This window comes from Desmodus rotundus, chromosome 1 (genome assembly GCF_022682495.2).
Source record: "Desmodus rotundus isolate HL8 chromosome 1, HLdesRot8A.1, whole genome shotgun sequence".
Classification (NCBI taxonomy): domain Eukaryota; kingdom Metazoa; phylum Chordata; class Mammalia; order Chiroptera; family Phyllostomidae; genus Desmodus; species Desmodus rotundus.
The window spans coordinates 4,559,915-4,573,915 of NC_071387.1; the positions used below are offsets into that span (position 1 = coordinate 4,559,915).

At 57.4% G+C, this 14,001-nt stretch overlaps 1 protein-coding gene across 1 annotated transcript in view; it reads right to left on the bottom strand.

Moving 5' to 3' along the window:
• The window catches only part of HMCN2 (hemicentin 2), a 134,817-nt gene that overhangs the window by 7,069 nt on the left and 113,747 nt on the right, over window positions 1-14,001 (bottom strand). The window contains exons 82-90 of the mRNA XM_053919687.1: window positions 13,227-13,440; window positions 12,030-12,164; window positions 10,864-11,054; window positions 9,357-9,438; window positions 6,174-6,443; window positions 3,167-3,316; window positions 1,651-1,788; window positions 1,429-1,550; window positions 891-1,128 (exon numbers count right to left, since the gene is read on the bottom strand). Of these exons, the coding sequence (XP_053775662.1) occupies window positions 891-1,128; window positions 1,429-1,550; window positions 1,651-1,788; window positions 3,167-3,316; window positions 6,174-6,443; window positions 9,357-9,438; window positions 10,864-11,054; window positions 12,030-12,164; window positions 13,227-13,440 (1,540 nt within the window). The remainder of the gene's footprint in view (window positions 1-890; window positions 1,129-1,428; window positions 1,551-1,650; window positions 1,789-3,166; window positions 3,317-6,173; window positions 6,444-9,356; window positions 9,439-10,863; window positions 11,055-12,029; window positions 12,165-13,226; window positions 13,441-14,001) is intronic.

The window sequence follows — 14,001 nt, forward strand, 5'->3', positions numbered from 1 at the left end:
AATCAGTGTCCAAAGGCTGTAGTTATAGAAAACAGATATTATCTATAGATGACAATTGAAGAAACGCAAAGATCTGCCTCAGGTCAGGGTCTGTTAGACACGCTGAGGCCAGAAGATTGTTAAGCCGTATTTCAGGAGATAAGGAGTTCACTCCTCATGCTTTAAACTTAAACATCTGGCTTATACCAACAGGGCTATAGCAAAGTAAAGCAAGCTTCAAAGGATACAATGTATACTTCAGGCCTGATTTCCCATGGGAACCCAGTGTTAGTATCGGTCCCGCCTGCCACCAGCATTCCCAGCTTTCTGGTCGAGACTTATAGGCAAGGCTTTGCTTGCGTGGGGCTACAGTCTCCAAAGCCACATAAAGTGGTCCCCAACAGCCTAGAATTGGGGTGGCTGGGTTGGAACCAGGGTCTGCCTGACCTCAAAGCTATGTTCTTACCACTGTCTCATGTTCAAGGTTAAAAACATGTTGGGACCTCAAATCAGGGTGACAGGTATATTTTCAGCCTCCCCTGGGTCTCCAGGGGCTCCAAGGGTGGCCCCTAGCCCCCTAGGTGAGGTCTCAGCCACCCTTGAGAAGAGGGTGGGGTACAACTCAAGTCTGGAACATCAGCCTGGAGGGTGGTTTGCACCTTTCCCTTGGGGCCTGGGAGAAAGTTCTGGAGGGTTTGGATAGGAGTGGCCTGAAGAGCTGTGTCCCCTTTGGGGTGTGGATGGATGGACAGGAACAAGGAGGTGAGCTGTCTCCGTCCTGAGTCTCTGATCCATGGTCAGTGGGTGCAGGGGGTGGGCTGTCACCTGGGCCTTCAGCCAGGTGCATTCAAGGCCGTGCACACCTTTTAGCTGGGGCAGTGGGGGGCACGGGGACGGGATGGGGCCCTCACCAGCTTGCAGGGCAGTGGTGAGCTGGAAACGCAGGGCCTCAGCCTCGGGGTCGAAGGCTGAGCTGACAGCCGAGGCCCGCAGGTGCTGCACCAGCTGGGGCTGGGGGCCCCTGGCCGCATCGTACTGGATGCTGTGGTTGCAGCGCAGGGACAGCGGGCCGCTGTCCTTCAGAAAGCGCTGCGTGGAGCCCACAAACAGCCGGCCTGGCCCCGTCTGCACGTACAGCTCCTGGAAGTCCTGGCAGAGGGAGGGGGTGGGGAAGAGCATCTGGAATTTCAACCTCCAGGCAGCCTGGGACCTGGGACCCTCAGCCCCACCCACTGGAGGCTCGGGGAGGAGAGCTGGTGGGCCTCTCAGGGTTCCTCCGACCAGCTGGGCAGCCTTGGGCAGGTCACCGGCACTCTTGTTTATGGAATGCCAAACGTCCCCAGAGGCCAAGAGTCCGGGCCCAGAGCACCTTCCTGCCAGTTCTTGCAGACAGGACTTCCCGTTGTCTCTCACCCACCCCCGTCTGTGCACCCTGGGCTCGCCCCACACCTGCACTCGAAGGTCTGCGCCAGCTAGGCTCTGGGGGATGCCGCCATTGACCGCCACATCGAGGAGGAGGAGGCCGTTGGGATCCAGGCCCCGGGCAACCTGGGTCATCCTGAGCAGCTCCCCTGCAATCCATCCCCGCCCAGCCTGGAGTCACCATGGGGGCGAGGCCCTGGGCTCAGGCCCCAGTCCCACCTGGCCCACCTGGGGGGAGCCCCCACTCACCTGTGGAAAACTCCAAGTGCGACTCCTGCCGGAAGCTACCTCCCGTCAGAGACTGGCCGTTCAGGGCGGCTCCGGTCTCTCTGGCCAACGCCCAGTAGATGGGGGCAATGGTGACCACGAGCGCCCGCATCAGAGGCCCTGGATAGGGTGGGGCGCGGAGGCCAGGTGCTGAGGGCAGCCACTCGTCTGCTCCAGGTCCCTCAGTGGCCCCCTATCACCCCCAGGAGAGCTCAGCCCCGAGATTACCTGAACCAGCTGTTGGACCAGAACCAAGGGCAACAGCCAGTATCTACTTGGAGGAGTTGTGGAATTAACAAAACATATTTATACAAAAAAGTGCATGTAACCTGTTGATATTCAACTCAACTCCACAAGCACTGAGGGCTGCGAGGTCACCCCCGAGCGGGGACCACCCGGACCGTCACTGCGTATGTGCGGGACCGAGCTAGAAATCGGCCACGTCTACCACCTTGCGGACACCTCGCACCGCAGCCTGGGAGCGGAAGGATTGTCTAAACCACTGACTGAAAGAGAGCCAAAATTTTCCCTGGATAGGGATTTTCAAACCTTCACACGATGCCCAGCTCTCCTCTTGGGACGGGGGTGGGGGTAGGGGGGCCTTGGACTAGCAAAGGAGAAGGACCGCTCACTTGGGGCCCCGGAAGTCAAGCTTCTCAGCTCAACTGCAGGCTCTCAGACCGACGTTCCGGGAGCCCCCAGGCCCTGTGCGTGGGAGCCGAACCTTCTCAGCCTCTCTGGGCCTCTGTTTTGACTAGATGCGGCCTGGCCCCCCTGGCTCGGGGCCAGAGGCTTCTCCACGGCTCCTGCTCCTGCAGCTGGAAGAGGCTGCCAAGTCTGGGAAGTGTCTCACCTTATTCACTCTCTGCTGACAGCCAGCTCTGAGTGACCCCCGGCCAAGGTCCCGCACTGTTCATACAGGTCTGTCCTTAAGAGCAGCCTTGGAGGAGCCGCTTTTAGCAAAGACCCCGCCCCCAGCACGACCCTCTCCCTGCTCTGGACCCCCACAAGGGAACACAGGGTGTCCTGGAAAGGGGGAGGTGTCAGGGTCTGCAGCATCCTTCCATAACATTCCATATGTTTGGGACACACTATTTTATGAATCTGTCTGCAGGTGGGCATTTCTTGGTTCTCTGGACCCTCTGGCTAATTTTACTCTCCCCGTCTCTCCCTTCCTCCTCCATCCTGCCCAAACACCACCTTCGCTTCTCTCTCAGCTGTTGCTTTAACAGAGGAAAACAACTTCATACCTCGGCCCATGGTTTCAAGTTCATGAGCTGACCCGTGTCCACCCAGCCCAATCATTTCACATGCTCTTGGCCTGCTTTTCAATGCAGTCCTTTTGTTTTACTTGGGGCTGTAGGGCAGGGAAGAAGTGGCTGCCCCTAGATCCACTTTGGCTTGGACCCAACCCTCGGAGGTGGCCGGCAGTCCCCTGGGAATCGGACTCGTGCTCTGCCTGCTCCTGGCTCTAGCCCAGCTGGCGGGCCCCACTCACCCACACTCGCAGGGATGTGGCCGATGCTGCTCCGGAAGGTGGTGAGCCCAGAGCGCGCCTCATGTTGCACAGTGGTGTTGAGGGCAGCCACCCCAAATTCCTGGCCGTTGATCGCCCCAATCATGCTGCCCCGGCCCCCCCGGGGCTCCCCTGGGAGGAAGGAAGAGGACAACAGTGACATTGCCCACCGCCATGCCACCGTATAAGCAGGTACTGATACCGATTTCCCGAAGGAGTACTCTGAGGCTCGGAGAGGTGAAGTAGCTGGCCCGAGGGCACCCAGCTCATGGGGGATGGTATCAGCTTCTGATTCTGGCTCTGCCATCACCTTCCTGGACACTCGGGCTCTTCAGGCCCTCAAGCCACGCTTGAGCTCGCTTATCTGTCAAGTGAGGAGGCGGGACCAAAGATGCGCCCCAAACCTGCTAGGGTCTGAGACATCAGGAGCCCATGACAGTGGGGGCTGGTGTCCTGAAGGAAGCCAGGGCTGAGGGGCAGGGCACCAAGCAGGAGTGGAATGCCACCACCTGAAGGTCCCCCATTCCCACAGTGGCCTGGCTCTGGCCGCCCTGCAACCTGCCTGGCTAGGGAGGACTGGGTTTGGAGGAGCCGCCAGGCTGTCTGCCAGCAGACGCTCTTCGGCGCTAGTCGGGCGGATGGCGTGGGCACTCGGGGGTGCTTCCTCTGGCTAATGGGCCAGCTGCCTCATTTGGACAGATGGCATTCCAGGGGGTGAGAGACAGAAGCTAGCCTGCCTCTTCGCTCCCCAGCTCTCGGGGGAAATTAGCAACAGATTGCCCAAGATCTGTCAAAAAAATAACATAAAACAGAACTGCCAGGACCCTAAACGGGTTGATTCGGGGGGAGGTTCATTTTGGATTCCAGGAAGCAGCGCCGTTGCCTGCAGCCCATCTCTGGGGTCTGATGAGATGTGACGTCCATCTGGGATGTCTCCTGTCAATAGCTGCGGCTCTGGCCTTCGAGGGAGGGGCAGGAAAAGGCCACGAACCCGCCCTTGGCCTCGTAATAAGGGGAGGAGGAAGGAAGTGGACCTGCAGATAAGAAGGCAGCAGCAGGCGCCTGGCCACTTTCAAAGGGGAGAGGGAACTGGAGTTCAGGAATGACAAACCTCCCTGAGTTTCTCAGACAGGGGTGACTCCACAGCCTCCCATTTCCCACGAGGCCAGGTGGGCCCTGAGACAGGTGGGAAAGGAGGGAGAAATGACCATAGTTAGGGGGCCTCAAACTCTTTGCCCACCTTTTAACCAGCAATGCCCCTTGAAGAAGTTGACCCTATAGAAATATTTGGGCCAGCATCTAAGGTGTGCACCTCAGTGCAGTTTTCAGAGGGGAAAGTGGGAAAAAAAAGACCCTGTTGCTTATTGACAAAGCCAACAGCAATTAAATTTTACAAAATGTTCCTATGGAAACCATCAAAGAAGATATAGCCCTGACTGGTGTGGCTCAGTGGATTGAGTGCCAGCCAGCGAGCAGAAGGGTCACTGGTTCAATTCCCACTCAGGGTACGTACATGCCTGGGTTTCGGGCCGGGTCCCCAGTAGGGGACATGAGAGAGGCAACTGATGGATGTTTCTCTCCCTCTCTTTCTCCCTCCCTTCCCCTCTCTCTAAAAGCAAATAAAATCTTTTTTAACTAGATGTGGACTGGGTTTGTTGTCACGGAGTGCTGCCTGGAGTATGGTAGAATGAGGAGCCACGGCAGGTTGTAAAGACAACTGCATATTTGATCTTATTTGTAAAAAAGAAAACAATGTATCTCTTTACATTCGGAGAAAGATATATCCCCAATAATAACTGTCAAAGCTATTTCTGGCCATCGGATTATGGAGATAATTGATCATTATTCTTTCTTCACAGATTTTTTCTAAATTATCTGGCCTTCCTACAATTAACATATATGAAGTAAAAGGTAGCTGTTTCCATTAAAAAGGCAAGGAGGCCGTTATGGGTTGAGCTGTGTCCCCAGACCTCAGAGGGAACCAACGCTGCCGGCCCCTTGGTCTCGGACGTCCAGCCTCCAGACCTGTGAGCAACGAACCCCTGTTGTTTAAGCCCCTGGCCTGTGGTCCTTGGTCATGGTGGCCACGGGAAACTCGGCCAGCAGCCACGTGGGCTGGGTTGGGGGCTTTTTGGCCGGAGGGGGTAAGAACTGAAATGAAGGGAGGGTCTGCTCAGACCTGAAGGTGCCCCATCTTGGCTGGGTGACAGAGAACCCCGAATTTTCAGAGCTGCATGTGTTGATACTCCAACCCTGCACGCCAGAGAGGAGGAGGCCAGTGGCCAGAAAGGGTCCCACTGGGTTGGCGGTGGGTTTCAAGACAGTTAGTCCTTGGAGAAGGGTTCTATGGAGAAGGGATCTGATGTTGTATGCGGTGATAGATTAGTGATGTCTGCCACAGACAGGGGTGGTGATACAAAGCCACGAATATGGAGTATTTACAGAAATAACAGAGGCACAGAAATAATACTCAGTGACTTCCCGTTAGTCGGGCTGGGTCACCTTATGGGTTCTCAGGATAGTCGTTTTCTCAGTTTCAGTTTGGTCCTCTGACCCAAGGGAGAAGGAGACCCGAGACCGCAGGGGTCCGTAACACAGTGAGCAGCTGCTGAGCACCCACCACGGCCAGGCAGAGCCCAGGACAAGCACCGACTCACACACTTTTCACAGCAACCCACGGAGGCCCCTGTTATACTCTGCCTACTTCGCAGGGCTGTGAAGTGTCCAAAGAGAGGACACGTGTCTATGCCAGGTGAGCTGAAAGAGCCCGAGTCCCCCATCCACCAGGAGCTGCAGGCGCTTAGCATCCCAGAGCCTCAGTTTCCCTGACTGCACAGGACAGCGAAGATGAGATGACCCCCAAGGCTCTCCCAGCCGGTTCATTCGAAGTTCATGTCTCTCAGTGAACAGTCGGGGAGCAAGCAGAGCAGTGGGCCAGGCCCCCCACAAACAACACACAAATCCCCACTTTGCAGGAGACGCCCCGTACCTTTCACAACCAGGAACGCCCGGGCTGTGACAGAGCCCAGGAGGTTGTGAGCAACGCACTCATATGCACCCGCGTCCCTCTTCTCCACGCGCCCCATCCACAGGCTCCCGTCTGGCAGGGTCCGGAGCCGCCGGCCGGCCTGCAAGGGCTGGCCCGCACGCAGCCACTCCACCGTGGGCGCTGGCTCTCCGGTGGCCTGGCACCGCAGGGCCACGTCCTCCCCGGACCTCGCTGTCACGTCCTGGGGCTCCACCTGGAACACCGGGGCACCTGTGGGAGGCCCGGGGCAGTTTTTAGAAACATTTTACTACTTTCAGATATTCAAGAGGTACATATTCATTTCGACAGAAAACACAGAGGCAGAAAGAATAACAGAGTCACACGTGATCCTCCAGGCCAATCCCTGTGCTTCCCTGTAGGTGCTGCTTCCTCGTGAGAAGGTGACCACAGTGCACCTCCTTCCTTCCTTCCTCCCTCCCTCCCTCCTTCCTCCCTCCCTCCCTTTTTACTCCAGGAAAGACTGTGACTACCTCTCACATCATTAAATATTCGTGACATGATATTGCATCGTTGGGATCTATGATGACTTCCTTAACCATGTCCCTATTGTTAAGGCAATGAGGGTGCATCCAATAGGAGGATGGCACTTGCCAGAACTGCCTCTACTCGAGGCCACATGAAATGGACAGATGCGGTTTTGTCACCGGGGAGCGATTCCCACCAAGTCACTCCACAGCCCTCAGTTTTCTCACATGAGAGAGAACCATCCCTGTCCACGTGTGACCACAGCCCTCTGGATGGCTGCAATGAGGAAGACAGGCACTGCCCGCGGCGGTGAGGCTGTGGACCAGCGGAGCCCACGCACAATGTGGGTGGGAGTGGGAGTCGCTGCACACACCGTGGGACACTGTTGCCCAGGGTATTGGTCCCCCTGGGGCTGCTGCAACGAATGCCACAAACTGGGGGCCAGACATTCAGAATCAGCTTTCACAGGGCGGAAGTCAAGGTGCCGTGGCCCCCTGGGCACTCCGGGGGATAATCTGTTCTAGGCCTCTCTCCTTCAGCGTCTGGTGGCTTCTAGCATCCCGTGGCTTGAGGCTGCACCACTCCACTCTCTCCCTGCACCTTCATATCGCACGCCCTCCTTTCTCTCTCCACTCGCCCTCTGCCTCTGGTGAGAACACCAGTGATGGCATTCCGGGCCCATCAGGACAATCCCAGATGGCCCCCTTATCGCAAGGTCCTTAACCACATCGGCGAGACCCTTTTCCTAAACATGAAAACCTTCACGGGTCCCGCAGACTGGGACATGGCTCAGTCTCTGGGGGCCATTTACCAGGTGACATGGCCACAGTGTCTCCTGCAGCCAACAGTCCTGTTCCGTGTGACCCAGTAGCACCCCCCTACTCCGAGATTGACGCCCTAAGAGAAACCAAAGACGTGCAAGAATGTCACCCCAGCATCGTCCCTCACCGCCCCAAACGGGGCTGATCTACAGAGGAATGCATAAGTAAATTTTGGTTTAGCCATAGAGTGGAAAAGCGAACAGCAATGGGAGTGAACAAGCTGGTTCCATTGCCACCTCTCAAGGACGTGCCCAAGGAGCATGCCACGGAGCACACAGCAGAGGCTTCATTCCATGAAAGTCAAGGTCAAAAATAACTCCCGCCACACTGGCTCAAGAGATTAGCAAGTCAGCTCCCCCCATAAATGAGCACAAAACTTGACAAAATTGTCAAAACCAACTATTCTGGGGCTCTGGAAATCAACTGAAGGCAAGCGATAAATTGAGAATCATTTATCTAGGGAAAGATCCAGAACTTTGGGCGAGAACAGGGGAAGTTCATGGCCTTCCTGCCTGGGCTGCTCCATCTCTGACCCCGCCCTTCCCCGCCCAGCCCTGGCCATCATAGCAGTTCCGTCAGGGCGGGGTGGCTGCCAGGACCTGCAGCTTTGCTGGTACAAAGGGCTGACTCGGTGGGCAGTAGGGATGGACTAGACCCGAGGACCCAGGCTGTCGTCAGGGAAAGGAGCCGATCTCGTCAGAAGCAGGTGGGGAGCTGGCACCTCTGCTGGCCTGAGGTCTGCCCCACTTGAAGACACCAGGGGGTCACCAAGAACACAATGAGGGGAACCTAGAAATGAGGGGGGCCTGGATGACTTGAACATTGTCTTTTTAAAAAAGTTTTTTGATCATATCTCAATAAACTGGTTTGAAAAATCACATCTTAATAAATACCAAAAGTGTGAATAAAAATAATAGTCAGAAGAGATGGCATTTATCGGTCACTTGCTATGTGCCAGGCACTGGGCTAAGCACCTGCACGCACTGTCTCATTTAAGCCTCCCAGCTACTCAGACGGCTGTTCCGCCGCGGTCCCTACATAGAAGAAAAGAAAGCGTCTGTGCTGCAGAGACAGGAAATGCCTTGCCCAGGGTTACAGAGCAGGTGGCTGAGCCCACAACAATCCCACTCGGACTGAGTCCAGGGCCTGCCTTTTCCTTAACCACTGGGACTGAAGCTTGTGCAGCTCACTGCCGCCTCAGGGCCTTTGCACCTGCGGTTCCTCCTGCTCAGACAGCTTCCCCCAGACTGTCACGCGGATGCCGCCTGCTCGTCATTTGGATCTAACTTAAATGCCACCCTTCTGGCAGGCCCTTCCTGACCGCCCTCCCAAGTTGCCTGGACTTGGAATTACTCCACAGCCACTGAGATGCACCGACGAAGCCTCGTCCTTGCCTTTAATTTTCAGCAAGTCTGACCGGGATGGGTCTGAGTTTTTCCTGTTTGCGTTTTGCTCAGCTTCTCGAATGTGCAGGTGTATGTCTTTTGTGGGATTGGGGGTCACTCTGAGGCTGTCATGGTGCTTTGTAAATCCGAGAGTCATCCCAAAGAGCTCGACGTCAGTTCTGAGTTTGGAATGAATGGCCCCCCGGGCCTGGCTGTTGGGTCCCTGGTGTTCAGTAGCCCCTGACTCCCACTCTATCCCGGGGACGTTCCGCAGGAATTGGGTTTGTGTTCTGAATAACTATTTGTAAAAGAATTCCAAGTCCCCAGCCCTGTCTCTCTGCCCTCCCTTCTTATTAGACAGCCTGGACCACCGCAGCCTCATCCCCGCTGCCTCCAAGCGCCCGCCTCCCACGGCCCCCACCCAAGGCCCGGGGTGGGAGGCCGAGACTCACTCTGCAGCACCAGGACCACCACTTTCGCCACGGCGCCCATCTCGTTCTCTGCCAGACACTGGTACTGCCCCGCGTCGTCCATCTGCAGGTGGGCACATGAGGGGGCGTGGTGTTCAGGAGAGGCGGACGAGGGGGAGGGGGAAGTGAGGGGCAGCTGGGCACAGGGTGGGGGGTGGTAACTGGAGCAAGACCCTGGAACCGGGAAGAGCTGAGAGCGCAAACCAGCCTGGGACTCAAGGACCCCTCACAATGACGCATTGGAGGGGACTCCATGGCCACTCATCAATAGACATCCAAAGAGAATCCAGCCCCTTTCCCCGCTGGAAGCTAGGGGTGTCGACTGAGGGCGTGGACTCGAGGTACAGCCCCGAGCTGCACAAGAGGACGGAGTGCCACCTTCTGCAAACACGCACACTGAAACGTTGTTGCTCTGTGGGGCACTGTGAGGGATTCCTTGAGAAAAGTGCCCCAGGGTCAGGTAGGCGGGGAACTGACAACAGGCGCCTGAGCGGCAGGCTTTCCCAGGGCTCTGACCACCCGGCACAGAGGGGAGGGGTTTGGTGGCAGCAGGAGGGAAGCTGTTTTCACAGGCTACCTGTGACCACAGACAGTGATGGAACCCACTCCTGAGTGGCAGCATCACTGTGAGATGGAGCTGGGGTGGCCTGAGGCCACCGTCCATGCCATCCCGGTGACATCCCGGGAGTGGCTCCCAAGCCAAGGAACCGTCCGGGGGCAGCATGGCACACAGTGAGGAGTATAGATTTGGGGGTCAGGCTGACATGGAACCGAATCTGGGCCCTGTTGTTAACCACACTGAAGCCATTTCTGGACACCACTGTGTTTCTGCAGCCTCAGTGTCTCCGTGTGTAAAACGGGGACAGCAGCCGTTAAGTGCCTGGCCCACGGTACCCACGCCGCTAGGACCAATCCTGTGAGTGTAACTGTCCCGAGACAGGCCCCCAAAGGGGCGGGTCAAGGGCCTGCGATGAGCTTCACAGGAGCGAACTGTGAGTTCCTGCATGATCGCTGGGACTGGGGACACAGAAGGGGAGGTGGGTGGGGGCCGCCCAGTGCCCAAGGTTTTGCAAACAGCACGGGGCAGAGGTCAGCAGTGCTGGGGCACATTCCTGCCTCGGGTGCTTGTTAGTGGTGGGCCTCTCTGAGCCTCAGGATCTTCCTCTGTAAAGTGGGGCACACCGACCTGTCTACCCTGCCATAGGGTTGTTGTTATTAGTAACATTTATTGGCATGACCGAGGGGCCAGTCACTCCTAAATTCCTGGTACAGGTCATCTCACTGATTTCTGACCGTAACCCATGAGTGGAAGTGATTGTCAGCCCCACTGAACAGGTGGTGTCCCTGAGGCACAGCGCCCCCTAGTGGGCAGACAAGTGCCTTGCAGACTATGGAGGGCGGTGCCGACCTAAAGAAGCCTTCTGAGCAATCAGGGAAGGCCCAGGGTTGTCCCCGATGTCCCCACCCACGGCGCCAGGCCCCTCCTCGCCTCTGTCCTGCGGATGGCCAGTGAGCCATTCTGCAGCTGGTGCCAGGGACGGCCGCCCCGCAGCGGAAGACCATCTTTGATCCAGAGGAGGTCAGGTGCCGGGTCTCCGTGGACCACACAGTCCAGTCGGATGCTGCCCCCCACAGGTTCCACCAGGTAGGAGAAGGCCTCCCCTTGTAGGACAGGAGCCTCTGCACAAAGCGACATCAGACAAGGGGTCAGAAGCCTCCCATAATCCTGTCCCCAGACCCAAGGGCCTGGCCCAGCACGGCCGTGTTGGTCCACGCATCAGGGATGGCAAATAGCTTCCAGGCTGTGGGTCAAGTGAGACAGACTGGCAGCGGCTACCAGGAGCACTGTGCTGAGGAGGACCTGAAGCTGGGTGGGAGTCGTGCTGCGATTGATTAGCGATGTCTGAGACAGGTGCAGGATGGAAGGCAATGTAATGAGCATCATATACCCACTCCCGTGGATGGGTCACCCCAGCTGCACAGCACCCACTGGGGACTTTGGAATACAAGGACCACACTTGCATTAGGATACCTCTGTTGTCCCCAGCAATACTGAGATGTCCCTGGTCCTTGTTTCACTCAAATCCTAAACCACCCTTGGACGGCTATACCAGTGTCTATCCTTCCCCGTGTGCTGAGGTTGAATCTTCCCACTGAGGCGACGACTGCATCCTGGTGCTCGCTGCCCTCCCTCCACCCCACACGGCCCTTCCCACAGGGGAGCAAATGTACTCATGGCGTCAGCGAGGGTTACTGTGCGCTCCTGGCTGATCGGGGGACATGGCTGGCAAGCATCGCGCATTTTGCCACCAGAGTGCCCTGACCCCTTGCCTGCCTCCCACCCGGGCACCGTCCAGCTGAGAGTGATCCTGCGGGCCAATCGGGCAGATCTCCATTCTACCTGCAGCCAGGTTTTCTGGGGAGATTAAAAAATACTAGTGCCGGAGCCCCACCCACCCGGGGGGGCTGGGCCACTGAGTCGGGGTGGACCCTGGGCCTCAGTAGTTTATGAAGTGCCCAGGGATTCTCTGCACAGTCAGGGTGGAGAACTGCTGGTTCAGAGGTCAGGAAGCCATTTTCACAGATTTTCAGAAAAAACCCAGTAGACTGAGCTCAGCATGTCTCGAGAGAAAAGCCACGTGGTTCGTGCCTCACCCTTCACGTGGACGAAGCTGACTGCCTGCACACGGCCCACTCTGTTCTCGGCCCAGCAGATGTAGGTCCCACTGTCCTCTCTGGTGACTGCCACCCTCTGCAGCGTGCTGCCCCCATCCTGTTCAGACACACCCTCTGTGAAAGAGGAAGGGACATGCCTAAGGGCCTGAAAATACTTAGGCTCATGCCTAAGCCCTGAAATACTTACCCCGGGCCTGAGTACTAAACACACAGAAGCCCTGACTGGCGTGGCTCAGTGGGTTGAGCATCATCCAGCAAACCAAACGGTCACCAGTTCGATTCCCAGTCAGGGCACAGGCCTGGGTTGTGCGCTAGGTCCCCAGCAGGGGGCATGCAGGAGGCAACTGATCAACGTGTCTCTCCAACATCGATGTTTCTCTCCCTCTCTTTCTCCCTCCCTAATAATAAATCAAATCTTTCAAAAACAAATAAAGACATAGAAAACAGGTGGCCCTTCCCTGTTTGGAAGGTGGATGCCTGACTCCAGGGAGGCTCAGGCCGCATTAGAGGATGTGGTCGGAGAACCTGCCGTTTCTCATTTTCAGGCCCAAACTGTGAGTTGGGTGAATGGTCAAGGGTAAGTCTGGGGCCTCTCAACGCGGGCCTGCGGCGTTAAGCCACCCACCCTCAGGACCCCTGCTATCTGCACTTTAAGACGAAGACGCTGGGCTCAGAGACTGAAACATTCGCCCACGCTCCCTCCCCAGGAAGTGGCAGGAGAGAGCCTTCTCATGGGCTCAGGGGGGCCTGAAAGTACCATTTTGCAGTGACTTTTTGCATTTTAGCAATTCAGCAGATGTTTATTTAGTACCTACTATTACAGCCTTCAGGCCCCATGTTTCCCTAAACATCACCTGGGGCCCAGGTGGGGAGACAGAGCCCTCAGGAAAGGTCAGCTCTAGGCTGGAGCACAGGCCCCTCCCCTGGCCCCCAGGTCTACAGGTTTGAGTCTGTTTTGCAAGGGGCTTCTTGCCAGGTCTGATGTGTGATTGCTGCGTATGGCCTAGCATGGGCTTGCCCCCTGCCCCCTGCACAGGACCGAGTCTGGACACCCAGAACCCACAGCACTGACTAACACCCTCTTCCTCTCCAAGAGCTTGGGGCTCCCCCCTGCTTGCCCTCCTCCACCTCCCAGGGTCCCGGGTCCTGTCCACCTGCCCCGCCTCAGGCCCAGACCTGTCACTGGCCGGTCATTGACGATCCAGCCAATGCGAGGGGTGGGGCTGCCCCGGGCCACACAGCGGAGCCACAGTCTGTCGCCGAGGCCCAGGCTGCGGTCCCCAGGCAAGGTGGTGAAGACGGGCAGTGCCAGGATGGTGAGATGCACACGACGGCGGGCACGGCCCACAGGGTTCTCCGCTGTGCAGGTGTAGGTGCCAGCGTCCTGGGTCTGTGGACAAGGGGCAGCGTCAGCCTGAAGACTGCCTCTGCCCTGCAGGCTCCCACGGACCATCCAGCCCAGAGAGGCCAAGTGATTGCCCAAGGTCACCCAGCTTGGCTTCACCCTTGCACCACTGCGCCTCTCCAGAGCTCCCCATGGCCCCGCAGCTGCAGCTGCGTAAGCCAAGCCCTGACCACACCCCCCTGACAGTCCCCGTCAACCGAGTACCCCCACATGCAGGGCCCTGGGCTCAGCCCTGGCTCCGTAACAGCAGCTCATCCATGCTCACATCAGCCCTGGGGAGGCTCCTACTCCTGGTGCCTTCTCTGAGAGGAGAAGGTCCACTGTGTGTTCCAGCAGGGCCGGCACACTCACTGCTGCACTACCCGGCCCCCGTGTGGCAGGGTCTGAGGCGCCCTGACCCCCTCCAGGTGTGCCCACCCAGCAGCCGCACATCCACCTAGAGAGCAGCCCCTTCTGTAATTACACAGTCCGCAAAGTGCTGATGGGGAAGGGGTCGGGGTTCCCACCCGTGGCCCTGGCTTCGGTCACCATGGACATGAGGTTGAG